This window comes from Hippichthys cyanospilos, chromosome 4, assembly GCF_059441005.1.
Source record: "Hippichthys cyanospilos isolate Australia breed blue-spotted pipefish chromosome 4, RoL_Hcya_1.0, whole genome shotgun sequence".
Lineage (NCBI taxonomy): Eukaryota > Metazoa > Chordata > Actinopteri > Syngnathiformes > Syngnathidae > Hippichthys > Hippichthys cyanospilos.
This window is the reverse complement of record NC_142372.1, coordinates 25,932,992-25,945,491: the sequence shown is the minus strand read 5'-3', so window position 1 is coordinate 25,945,491 and position 12,500 is coordinate 25,932,992. Positions and strand designations below refer to the sequence as shown.

The 12,500-nt window shown below is 40.8% G+C and overlaps 1 protein-coding gene and 1 long non-coding RNA gene across 6 annotated transcripts in view; one reads left to right on the top strand and one right to left on the bottom strand.

Moving 5' to 3' along the window:
- Window positions 1-12,500, top strand: part of celf1 (cugbp, Elav-like family member 1) — a 36,929-nt gene that overhangs the window by 23,233 nt on the left and 1,196 nt on the right. For all 5 annotated transcript variants that reach the window (XM_088413386.1, XM_088413385.1, XM_088413383.1 and 2 more), the window contains 8 exons: window positions 5,053-5,132; window positions 5,257-5,418; window positions 7,712-7,781; window positions 8,023-8,133; window positions 8,778-8,891; window positions 9,095-9,283; window positions 9,450-9,593; window positions 10,284-10,426. In XM_088413386.1, the coding sequence (XP_088269512.1) occupies window positions 5,053-5,132; window positions 5,257-5,418; window positions 7,712-7,781; window positions 8,023-8,133; window positions 8,778-8,891; window positions 9,095-9,283; window positions 9,450-9,593; window positions 10,284-10,411 (998 nt within the window). In that variant the 3' untranslated portion in view covers window positions 10,412-10,426. The remainder of the gene's footprint in view (window positions 1-5,052; window positions 5,133-5,256; window positions 5,419-7,711; window positions 7,782-8,022; window positions 8,134-8,777; window positions 8,892-9,094; window positions 9,284-9,449; window positions 9,594-10,283; window positions 10,427-12,500) is intronic.
- On the bottom strand, window positions 2,143-3,923 carry LOC148425185 (uncharacterized). Its single transcript, XR_015865419.1, has 3 exons — window positions 3,817-3,923; window positions 2,731-2,802; window positions 2,143-2,266 (listed from the first exon to the last, which is right to left on the bottom strand). It is a non-coding gene; the product is annotated as an uncharacterized LOC148425185 (long non-coding RNA).

Genomic DNA, 12,500 nt, shown 5'->3' with positions numbered 1-12,500 from the left:
TTGCTTAACTCTTAAATTATTAAACCTTATACACTGTGAACATTTACCCCTTTCCTTTGAAGACTTGCGCAGGATCACTGTATAGCATATCAAAAGTAAAAAAAAAAAAAAAAAAAATGTAATTGTAAAAAATACATTTATAACTAAAATGCAAAGGTAAAAACTGAAGAATATACATGGCGATTTTTTTTTCGTCACCCATAAAAAAATAAAAACTCAGTTTATGCACTGTATTAGGTGCACCAGATTATAGGGTGCACCTTCAATGAATGATACAGTGCCCCTGAGGTGCAAATGAAAAAACTAAAACCGAAACAAAAAAAAGAAAAACACGTTTACAATAGACTAAACAAAACCAAAAAAGAAAAACGTATTTCGAAAGACAAAACAAAAACGCATTTAAAAGATGAAATGCTAAAAAAAAAAAGAAAAACATTTTTACAAAAGTCTCCACGCAACATTTTCAGAAAGGGTTAGGGTTAGGGCAACATTTCAAAAGCAGTATTATTTTTGGAACAAACCGGACGTGGTGGGAACGGGAGGGAATGGTGGACTCACAACTAATTGGACGAAGAGGGGCAACTCAATGGGACGTAAATGACATTTGTCTTTGAGCAGGAAATTATTCCATGTGACATAGTCATTTATTTTTTTTTAAAAACGAACGTTACTCATGTCTGCAGTGAGTTAAAAAAGCCACACAAGAACCGAGAACAATCAAAGGGGGACTAGCGTTGTGTAAGGTAGGATCATTAGTGTTCAGGTTTGAAAAGTGGACAATTTTTTCTCATTAAGCACAGCGATAATAAACACAATTTGATGTACTGAGAGTGCAACAAGAAAATCTTTCCCGTTTTCATAAAGAAAACAACTAAAGATGAGAATTTGTTGTGCTAATTTCCCTGCCAGTCTGAAATAATAGTGTTGCGATAATCATTGCGATTGGACATATTTGTTGTTTTTGCACAATGTCTGATATAGTACTTTGTATTCATCTATCCATTATAGCTGCTTGTCAGGCAGTGGGCAGGGGACACCCAGGACTCGTTGGCAGCCAATTGCAAATTAAGTACAGTGCTCGCTCCTACTTCATGGTCTCAGTGCTTTGTGGGTTTTTCCAGGAAAAAATAAAAATATTTCAAAATAAAAAATAATTTGAAAAATCCGCAAAAATGGAAAAGAATTGAAAAAAGCAAAAAAGTACATTATACTGTACTGTATTCATCAAATAACTAAGTAATATTAGTTAATACCTGTGTTAAGAATTCTTCAAGCGTTAGAGTTCGTGACTTTTTTAATCTTATTTTGAAATACATGCTTTTAATTTGTAGGGTCACGTTGCATTTCCATTTCCTGTTTTACGTTCTCTGTGCGTCATTCGGCTCGTTACGGTGACATATATTTATAGTTTATTATCACTTATGTTGATAACGCACGCTACTGCCTATGTTTACTAAGCGATGAGTGTTTATTCTGTTTATGTGTTCGTTTGTTTAGAGTTTGCACTTTATAGTTAGTAGTTGTTGTTAGTTGTTGCTAACCCGCTAATGTAGGCTAAAAATACAGTAAATTCATAGATTAAAGTTCGGCAAGTGTTTATATGTTAGTCGACTGACTTTAACATTGTTGTTGATTTATTATTCAACAGATACTACATGATACACCGTACATGAGCCAAAATAAACGTCAAGTTCAACGTGATGACTTGCGTACCCTTTCACCAGAGTCTTAGTGTAGATAACCAGTCCTGAGAACAAATTCTCAACAAACTAAGTAATATTAATTATTTACTGAATATACTTTGACTTTGACTTTGACAATAATGTTAATAAGGATAATGTATTGTTAAATTAAGAAAGGAAAGAAAATAGGAACTGATACCCAACTTCGTGGGTTTCAGACTTCGCGGGGGGTTGACACCCCCCATTAACCGCGAAGTAGGGGGGATCACTGTATGACTATTTTGCGTGTATATACATGCATACAGAAAGACAAATACACACCCATGTGTGTGCGTGTTGTGTTTGAGTCAATCCAATCTTCCTTCCTACTATCCAGATAAAAATGTGTGGAGTAAATGCATGGAGTAAGATATTCAATTTATTGTGATAAATTATGTTGGTTCACTGAATTTTCTTAAATGTACACTTATTAGTGGAAGTAGTGGATCAAGTAGTGAATCCATGAAATACACACCGAGTAACATCATGACCCAGCCACGGCTTGCATGGAGGACGCCACGTTCTCTTGTCCTTCAGGCCTTCAACTATGAGGAGCAGAGAACAAACTTCAACCAGTTATTCTTTATTTTTTTTTTAGAAGAGAGTTTCTTTGTGTATTGTAATGCATGTTAAAGTAAGCGCCCAGTCTGAGTTCACAATATGCTCAGCAAATTTAAGCTACAGTACAGTGGAATGTATACGATACATATCGTGGGGGAAAAAAAACAGTTTTTACACTAATTTCAACATAAATTTGAATTATGACAAACCAATATGTAGACAAGCGAATACCATAAAGCCAGCTCAAGCTGAAAGTGACTGAGACACTTCATTGTTCAAGTGAACATGTTTTTTTCCTGTTAACTCCTAAGCTCTGAATTAAATTGCAATAATGTGAGGGTTGTTTTCTTGTAAGTGGTCATATTTTTCCTGACTGCTTTTTGAGTTTCTACCTTAGTTTTTTAAAAGGACATTCATTTTGTTTGAGTTTGTGTTAGTCTTGACAAACCTGTCATTAAAATGATGGATGGTAATTTGCCAGATATTTATTTTCCATGAGCAGGATGACTTCGCTGTCAATCTGCAAGAAAGAAAAAGACTGATCCATTAACTTAGTTTTTAAATTTTTTTTTAATCTATCGGCATGGCACTCGCTCATAAATTAAGACCATGATATCACTAGAAACAGGCTTTGCAATTCAATTTGTCCATAATCTAATGAAACATTGGAAGTTTAGTAAAAAAAAAAAAAAAAAATGTCCTGAGAAAAGAAATCTCTAAAGTTAGCATTACATTACTACATCTTTGTTAATTACATTATTGTATTATACTTTTATGGGTATTGCAGCCCATGATCAAAATAAAATTCGCTTTTTAATTAGTGAGGACCATTTTCAAATGATGCTCATGAGTCATGAAAATACTATTTCTGAGACTAGCCTGTCAGTGATACAAGCACTACAAAATATTGAACACTGTACTAATCATCCCTACACTAGCCCCCCTTTGGTTGGTCTCAGTTCCAATGTGACTTTTTTTAACTCACTGCAGAACATGAATAACAAGGCATCAGTTTTTTTTTTCAGTTTTGTCACAAAGCATATGCAAAGTTATAATTATGAAAATAATAATAAAATGGATGTTCAGCACCTCAGGTTCAGATGGCTATAGATTTGATTTGAAACAGTGATTTATTTAGGTCACTAGGTGTCACTATTTGCATATTTCAGGTAATGAATTGCCAAAGTTGAATCGTAATTTAGAGCTTTCGATCATTCTTATTGTGCTTTATAGTAAGTACCGGGCATGGAATTTCAAAACGCTGCTGTTTTTTTCCATGTCGGATAAGAACATACAACAACATACCAATACAAAAGAAGCATCGGCGCATCAACAGAAGCACATATGATTTACGGCACAATGACTGTTTTGCGTCATCGCGTCTTTTTTTTCCCCTCTTGGAGACCCATATAACTCGGTGCTATAACTTTATTCTCATCTCGTCTTTTTTCCTTTTAGGTGACCCAAAAACAACGTCGTACGATTGAATTGCTGTTGATCGTTTTTATAAAGAAAGTGACCATGTCACACTTACTGCTTAAAGACATAGGCTATGTCATTTCAGTCCAATCAAGTTGCTGCTCCTCGTCCAATCAGTCGTGAGTCCACCATTCCCTCCCGGCTCCACCATGACCCGTTTGTTCTAAAAATAATACAGCTTTATGAAATGTTTCGTGCATTTTCTTTTTTTTCTTTTTTTTTTCATTTCGTCTTTTAAAATGCATTTTTCCTTTTTCGTTTTTTTTTTCGTCTTTTGAAATCCCTTTTTTGTTTTGTTTCGTCTTCTGTAAACGTGTTTTTCATTTTTTTTCTTTTCTTTTTTGCATTTGCACTTCAGGGCTATCATAGAATGGCCTATTTTAAAAGTGTTACAGGATTATACAGTAAAGGCACACTGTCAGCTTTTGAGAAAATGTAAGGCTTTTAAGGTGTCCCTTATAGCAGTGGTCTCCAACCACCAGTCTGCGGCCCAGTACCGGTCCGTGGATCAACTGGTACAAGGCCGCATGGACCGCATCCGTAATAAAGTTTTGGAACTGATTTAGTTCAACAGTTTATTAATTGTGCTTTGTTTGGCGTGATCTTTGTTTTTTGACGCCGTCTCTGGCCGCTGTTGATATTACATTTTGTCGTAATAAGGATGGTGTGGTTTTGAGAGCAGTCGGTGACACACACGTTGTTTTGTCTGTGAAATCTGGTCCACGATTGTCTGTAAGTTGTACATTTTTTGTAAGAATGTTGATGTATGACAATATGCCCAAATTAGTATGTTTGTTGATCCAACAACTTGTGGCTGTGGATAACATGCTTGCTAAAATTAGTTATCTTCATCATGTTATATAGTGCTGCCCTTTTTGGGTAATTTGCGTACATTTTTGTACATTTTGAGCCCCCCGCAGTAAAAATCTCAAGCGTTGACCGTTCCATGGTGATAAAAAGGTTGGAGACCACTGCCTTATATTGTAGAAAAAAATGGTACTGTAAAAGGTGCAAAAAAAAGACAAATTGTCTGTCCGTAATGGTCAAGTCTATTTGTATAGCCCTGAATCACTGCAGTCTCAAAGGCCTTTACAGGTGAAAAAAACAAAAACAAATATCATACAGAACATCATATATACACAAGAGCATCCCCTGAAAACAGCTAGCCACTAAATGCTGAAAATGTGCGGTAACCGGTCCTATCCATCCATGAACGTCCAAACTCTGCTTGACGTTTGTCCTGCTGTCAGTCCGCCTCTGTCTTAGAAACATACACATGTCTGTCTTTCAGGTTGTGCGTTCGTCACCTTCACTGCCAGACAGATGGCCCAAGCCGCCATAAAGTCCATGCACCAGTCCCAGACCATGGAGGTGAGGACCCCAAACACAAATATGACTTCTGCTCTCCAAATGTTGACATTGTCTTTGAGTGGCACAGCTAAGCAAAGAAGAGGAGTTCCAAGAAATTTCCTACGTGCTCTTTGTTTGTCTTCAGGGTTGCTCGTCACCCATGGTGGTGAAGTTCGCCGACACGCAGAAGGACAAGGAGCAAAAGCGCATGACGCTTCAGCTGCAGCAGCAGATGCAGCAACTCAGCGCCGCGTCCATGTGGGGAAACCTGACCGGGCTGGGAGGCCTGGGGCCACAGTGCCTCGCAGTAAGCGCCTCCTCGCTTCCTTGCAGAAAAGTAGATCAATGTCATAGGCAAAGGGTTTTACTGATTCTCAGTCTTAGAATTTAGCTGCCTTTGTTTCAATTCCATTCAAAGCAAAATATAGTGGACCCCCACCTTACGAAATTAATCCATTCTGGGGTTGGGATCCTAAGGCGAAATCGTTGTATGGCGGGCAATAGCTAATTACCCCAGGTTAAAACATCAAAATTGTACAGTATATACATATTAAAAATTGGTAAGATAATAGTAGAGTAAGTGTTACTTCTATATAATATACATGTATACAATCAAATAACATCATAAATAAAAAAAAATATATAAAGGATTCATTTACCTTTTAGTAATGTGACGAGCTTGTAATGGCCATATTCCCTAGCAAGGCTACCCTAGCCCAGCCTTCGTCATATTTCTTGATTATCTCCAGCTTCGTTTCCATACTAATCATCTTCTTACTTCTCTCTTTAACATCACTAGCAATCTTGGGACCCATGGCTAACCAATTAACGTTTGAATTAAGCACTAAAATGCACAATAAATATGATATTGTAAGCACTCACACAAGAACAAAGCTTTAAGATGCCGCCAATTTGAAACCATGACGCTGACCAATAGCAGACCATAACTGTGACCTGTGTCTGAACGCTAAATGGGCCAAAAGTGTCCCGCATGCGCAATGAGGACACTGTGCGGGTGGGCTTAAGACTAGCGTTTACTGCAGTACCTGGCCATGCTCAAATATCGTCATGCTTGGAAGATACACCTCGTTCTTCCTCCAGATAAATACATTGTAGATAAGATTGTCTCACATGGAGAAATTTGCATCTCCAACAGCATCCCGGCAAAGCACCAGTGTGCATATAAAATAAAAAAAAGCTAAAACAAAAACAATAAAGCAGGATAGACGTGTTTACATGAAATTGTCTCGTCCACCATAGTTGTTTTGGTCCTTTCAAGCTGCTCCCACCTTTTGGAGCGCAGAATTGTGACATATGCAGAGGTGGGCACTTGGTCAGAACTGACGGACCAGTCCGTTGCTGATGGACACTTGTTTTGACAACGGACCAAACAATGATGGGCGGGAATGCTAAAAAAAAAAAAAAAAAAAGGTGAATTAAAAATGTCCAAATTGCAATTTTCATCCATCATTGTAATTGATCAGCCTTAAATTTAGGCCTTGTCTACATGTAACCGGCTAATTTAAATTTGCAACAACTGCTCGTCGTCGTCGTTGTTTATTTAAAAAACTTGCGTCTGTATGAAACCTAATAGTGCGGTTAAAAATTTGTGTACAAGCATGCCAAGTTGCTAGGCGGCGGTAGTGTTGCAAATCCTGTCCAATCAGAAAGAACTCCCGCGTCTGACATCACCGGTATCCGCATCTTCGGTGGGAAAAAGAGTAGCGCGATGATGCAAATCTCCATTGAAGCTGGTCACACGCAACCGGAGGCTTGGGCAAATCTCCACTTTGGCCGGAGGTTTTGAAACATTTGATTTTGATGGGGGGGGGGAAAAACCTGGCCTTATATAGCAAATAGGGCAAAACGGAGACATTTACCGCCCGTTTGCAAGAACCTCGGCTACATGCATTATTTGTAGTTGCTCCCTTTCTTAGTCCTGGTTTCATGAACCAAAACTCATACGCTACACAATTTTGCCGACCAAAAGTTAAAAGTAACGTGTAGAATTAAGTGTTAAGAGATTTTTTTGTGTTATTTTGCTTTTTTAATATGTTTTACATCAAGAAATTGTTTGCTGATGAGAGCATTCTGGGATGCATTTCCACTGAAAGGTGGTCACTCTTTCAAGTAACCAATGGGTCTGCCCCCAAATTTGCTTTCTTTCCCAAAGTGGCTCTGATGGACGTCTGACATAATGTCTATTCCGACAATTGCAACGACGGAAGAAAATTGCTGTTTTATTTATTTATTTATTTTATTTTTTTTAGCATTCCCATCATTGATCAATTCCGTCAGCAAAACGGGCGTCCGTCGGCAAAACGGCGTCCGTCGGCGATTGACTGACGGACAGTCAGCCAGTGCTGACCAATGCCACTTCTGCTTATATGTTTTATTACTATTCTTTGAAAAGTCTTTCCTAGTTGTTCCTTTAAGTTCCATTGAAAGTGGAGTTTTTCTAGGTGAACAAGTGTGAAGTTCTTCAGTCAGTTACTCGTTGTTATGCAAATGCAAATGATGATAACGGCATTGATTGACTTGGACCCAGAAAGGCTGAAGAAGATAACGGCAGGCTGCCTGTGACTTTTTGCTGTGTGTAGATTTACCTGCAGCTGCTGCAGCAGTCGGCCTCTGCAGGGAACACGCTCAGCAACCTGCACCCCGCTTCAGGTGCGCTGCTCCGCACTCCAACTCGGACGTGAGGTTGAGTCATAGACATGAGTGACATGACATGGTGTTCCGGTAATCGGCGTGTGAAGGGCATGTGCTTAAAGGAGGCCGCCTTTTGTGGCTATACTCACCGGATGAAAGAGGGTGTTATGACGGCAACCTACGTGCACATAGGTGGCTTTCCATAATTGGTTGTGTGTGTGTGTGTGTGTGTGTGTGTGTGTGTGTGTGTGTACATCAGGTCTGCAGAACCTGGCCGCCTTGGCAGCAGTGACGGCCGGCCAGGCCTCAGCAAGCGGCTCCAGTGCCATGACCACATCAAGTAGTCCGCTCAGTGCGTTAACAAGCTCAGGTAAAAGCCTTCCTTCATACTTTTCCAGTTTTCAGTTTTCCATTGCTTGGGGCTGAGTACTGTATTTTGTGCACTTTCAGGAGCACCTAAAAGCCTTAAATTTTCACAAAGGCTGACAATGTGCTTTATCATCCAGAGCACTTTATATAGCACCTAAGCTATGAGTTAGGATTTTTAGGGGACGAAAAAAATGAAATAACTTCATTCCTATGTAAATTCGTCAATTTTTACCTCTGCATTTCAGTTATCGATTTATTTCTGATTGAAAAGTTTGACTGACTTCTCTGATTGTTTTGTTGACATTTCTTTAGCGCAGCTCCCATTTGATGGATGCATAACGTAAGCCCAGCCACATCCTGTAGCTTCTTTTCTATGCGCCTTATAATGCTGTGCTCTCTATGTATGAAAACCGTTTTAAACTATGCCGTTTTTCGACACGGGCGCTTTATAATCTGGTAAACTTTTTGATGAGGAAAATACGTTAATCAGATAGACTGGCGCTTGAGTTTGCAAGTTTTAAAGTGTAGTAATGAGACAAGCCGCCAGCAGAGGGCAGCAGTGCACCATCTTAGATTGAAAATGCGCCGCCTTTACTTTTTTGAACCTTCGGGGCTTGTGTTTTACAACCGCGTTTGTTGCGTCAGGCTCATCCCCCACCTCCAGCAGCACGTCGTCCGTGAACCCCATGGCTTCCCTAGGAACGCTGCAGTCTCTGGCTGCCAGCACGGGGGCCGGCCTCAACGTGGGCTCCCTTGCAGGTGCGTGCAATTTAGAATTATGTGGCAACGTAAGAGAAGAAGTCTGCGCTTGTGTTTGCATTTGGACACATCCACTTTGAATGGTCCCGGTACAGTTGGACCTTCCACACAGTGTATTCTCACCTATGTCGGCTGCACCTGTTATGGTAAAGAAGGCTCCGGCGCCCCGTGTACAAGCTCACTTCAGCCTTTGTGCGGCGCAGGAATGGCAGCTCTGAACGGAGGCCTGGGTTCGGGAAACCTGTCCAACGGATCTGGCAGCACCATGGAAGCGCTGAGTCAGGCCTACTCCGGCATCCAGCAGTACGCCGCCGCTGTCGCTTTACCGGGTCTCTACAACCAGAGCTTGCTGTCACAACAAAGCATCTCGGCCGCGGGCAGCCAAAAGGAAGGTGAGCTTGCACTTTAGTCCTACTTGTAGTTTTTGATGTACCCAGAAAAATACGTTGGAGATGTCATGTGATGGTCCTTGCGTTTTGGCATTTCATATAATGTTTCATATGGCGCCGAAGCACTTGATTATACTTCTCACACATGAGACAAGCTGTTCCTGCGCAGGTCCAGAAGGGGCCAACCTGTTCATTTACCACCTGCCGCAAGAGTTTGGTGACCAGGACCTGCTCCAGATGTTCATGCCCTTTGGAAACGTCATCTCTGCCAAAGTCTTCATTGATAAGCAGACCAACCTCAGCAAGTGTTTTGGTCAGTTTGCCCATTTTCAACACCTGCATATGTCATATAGTACTCATTACCCTGTTACATTATTACAAGTACTTTGACATTCTACAAAATGTCCAACGTGTTTGCTACATTAAAGGTGTACCGACTTTAAATATGATGTCATTATTGTTGGTTAGACATTTGTAGAGATAAAAAGAAAAAAATACAGATGCAAAAACAACAACAAAAATTATGCATTTGAGGTATGTTCCCTTGTGCCAAGGGTATAAAAAAAATATTTGCACTAAACCGTACATATCAGGCTCTGGAATACTAAACTGAGGGTACGTATTACTAAATTGAAGGTACGGTTTAGTGAAGTGAGGGTACGGTTTAGTGAATTTAGGATACAGATTAGTAAACTGAGGGAATGAATTAGTGCATTTTTTTTTTACCCTTGCACCAGACAGGCTCCGTAAAATCAGAGATGTATCGTGATTAAATTGGGAGAAAAAGATGTAAAAAATATGTCAAATTAAAACAAAATCAAAAAAATATATTTGATTTTTCATTAATTTTTTCTAATGGCTACAAAGCAACAAAATAATCTAAGATGCACAGATATTGCGAAAAGAAAGTACATCCTGTGTGTGAGTGTTTTATACTGTATGCAAACTTGGCGAAACGAGTGCGGTGTAAAACTGAATTGCAAAGATCCCTCTCTGCCCGCAGGCTTCGTGAGTTACGACAACCCGGTGTCATCGCAGGCGGCCATCCAGTCCATGAACGGTTTCCAAATCGGCATGAAGCGGCTCAAGGTGCAGCTCAAGCGCTCCAAGAACGACAGCAAGCCTTACTGAAGGTGGCGCCGGCCGGTAAGTGGTCTATGCTGTGACGCTTTGCACTCAGACAGCTTGGCGCCCCCAATCTCTTTCTGTTTGTGTGTGTGTGTGTGTTTGTGCCTGCTTTGTTTTTGGAAACGTGCTTCACTTTAACCAAGGCCATGTTTTGCCCCCCCCCCGCTTTTGTACTTCTGCCTTTGTGTTAGGAGGCGGTAATTTTGTGTAGTACCGTGTGCATTGCCTAGCCTGTTTCCGCACCCGCAAACAAGTAATCAACAAATGCCCTCCCCCCACCCCCCACCACCACCACACACACACACACACACACACACACACACACACACACACACACACCACCCCACCACCACCACCAACATCAAAGCTATGCCTATTCCCAGGGCATTTTTTGGTTTTCGCAAACAGCCCACTTCATGAGCCATCGCACACCATTGTCTTCATTTCGTCGTTCACTGACAGCCATTGCTTTGAAGATATATTGCCCACATTCGGACCCTGGCAATTTTAGGTTCCGTTTGGATACCAGCGCCAAATCTCCTTTAAAAAAAATAAATAAAAAATTGGCCAACAACCACTCGGCCTACTGAATTGTCGGCAGTCAATGAGTTAGCTAAAGGAACGCAGTCAAGCTCACCAGCAGGGGATGGTCTTCGTAATCATTCACTCATTTCCTTCTTCCTGATGACTAGATTTGGATTTTTTTCTGTGTGTGTGTGTGTGTTTGTGTGTGGACTAAAAAGTCAATTGTGTTGTCCAATTTGTCAAAATGTTCCAATTTAGATCAGGAAAGTAGCCCATAACAAACCTCAGCTCATACACATATACACATGGTGACTTTTCTCTTTTATGTCAACAATTTTCAATTGTCAATCGTTTTTTTTCCCCTGTTTTCCCTGCTTCACACATTACTAACATTCCTTGGGAAGTCAAACTACGCTTGTGCAGGGATAATCAAATCGGTCATTTGTGGAAAGTTTTGCTTGGATAACACTTCTTTGCATAAGCCTAAAAAAGGCTTCTCGGTCTCCGAAGACAACTAAACTGGTCCCATTTACTGTGAAGCCGTGAATGCCATGCTAAAACAGCGCGTGGACAAATCATCTTCTTCTTTTTGTGTTTGTTTTTTTTATTTTTCTTTTAGTGCGAGTCTAGCATTCTTCCCCTTCTCTTGCGCGCTCATCAATCAAACGCGCCAACACATTAATTCAAAACAGAAAACAAATGTGAATAAATGAAAACACAATACGTACTAAATATGTTTCACATGCTTCATTTACAATGGGTGAGTACGAACATGCAACGTTAATTTTAACTTGAAGTGAATTAATTGAATTGCAACTCCCGTTAGTGCCAATTAACAGGAGAAAAGTGTCTCGATGGCAATGGCACAGACAAGCAGAAGCTTGCACTCGCTTTTGGCTTCAATCAATCAGCAAAGAAGAACACAACTTTGCTTTTGTAACCGGATGTAGACCACATTCTTTTGGTGCTTGCTGAATTGTGGCATTGACGCGGCGGCGTGCACGGCGGACCAGATTTTTCAAGTCTTGCGCTGACGGACCACGGTGGACTGTGGCGGAACGGAGCGGAGCTTGGCGAATGCTGTGAAATCGCTCTCATTAATTAACATGGGTGTGTTGTACTACGGCACGCCGCAACGGAGCAAAGCGGATGCGGTGGAATCGCCCTGTCAGTAGATCAGGACCCGCACCGCAGGATTATCGTTTTGAGACATCTAATAATCGAGCCTTTGCGATCCCAACGAGGCTATTGGGCTAATATTGGTCTCAGTCTTCGAAACGTAATGTTTATTTTCTGTGCAGATGGAATAGAAAAGACAAAACAGGGCTCAGGGATCTTCTCCGCCATAGGTGTCGAACTTCAGCCCTAGAGCAGTGTTTTTCAACCACTGTGTGCCGCGAGATATTGTCAGGTGTACCGTGGGAAACTATCCAATCTGTGTGCTTGTGCGGTCTAGCGCCTGGCAGCGTACTCATGTAGTACTCTTCCATACCGTGCACAGCAAGCTCGCTCCACTCCCCTCCCCTCTCCTTGCGCGATTAAAAAAAAAAGTGGACAAAAACTACAA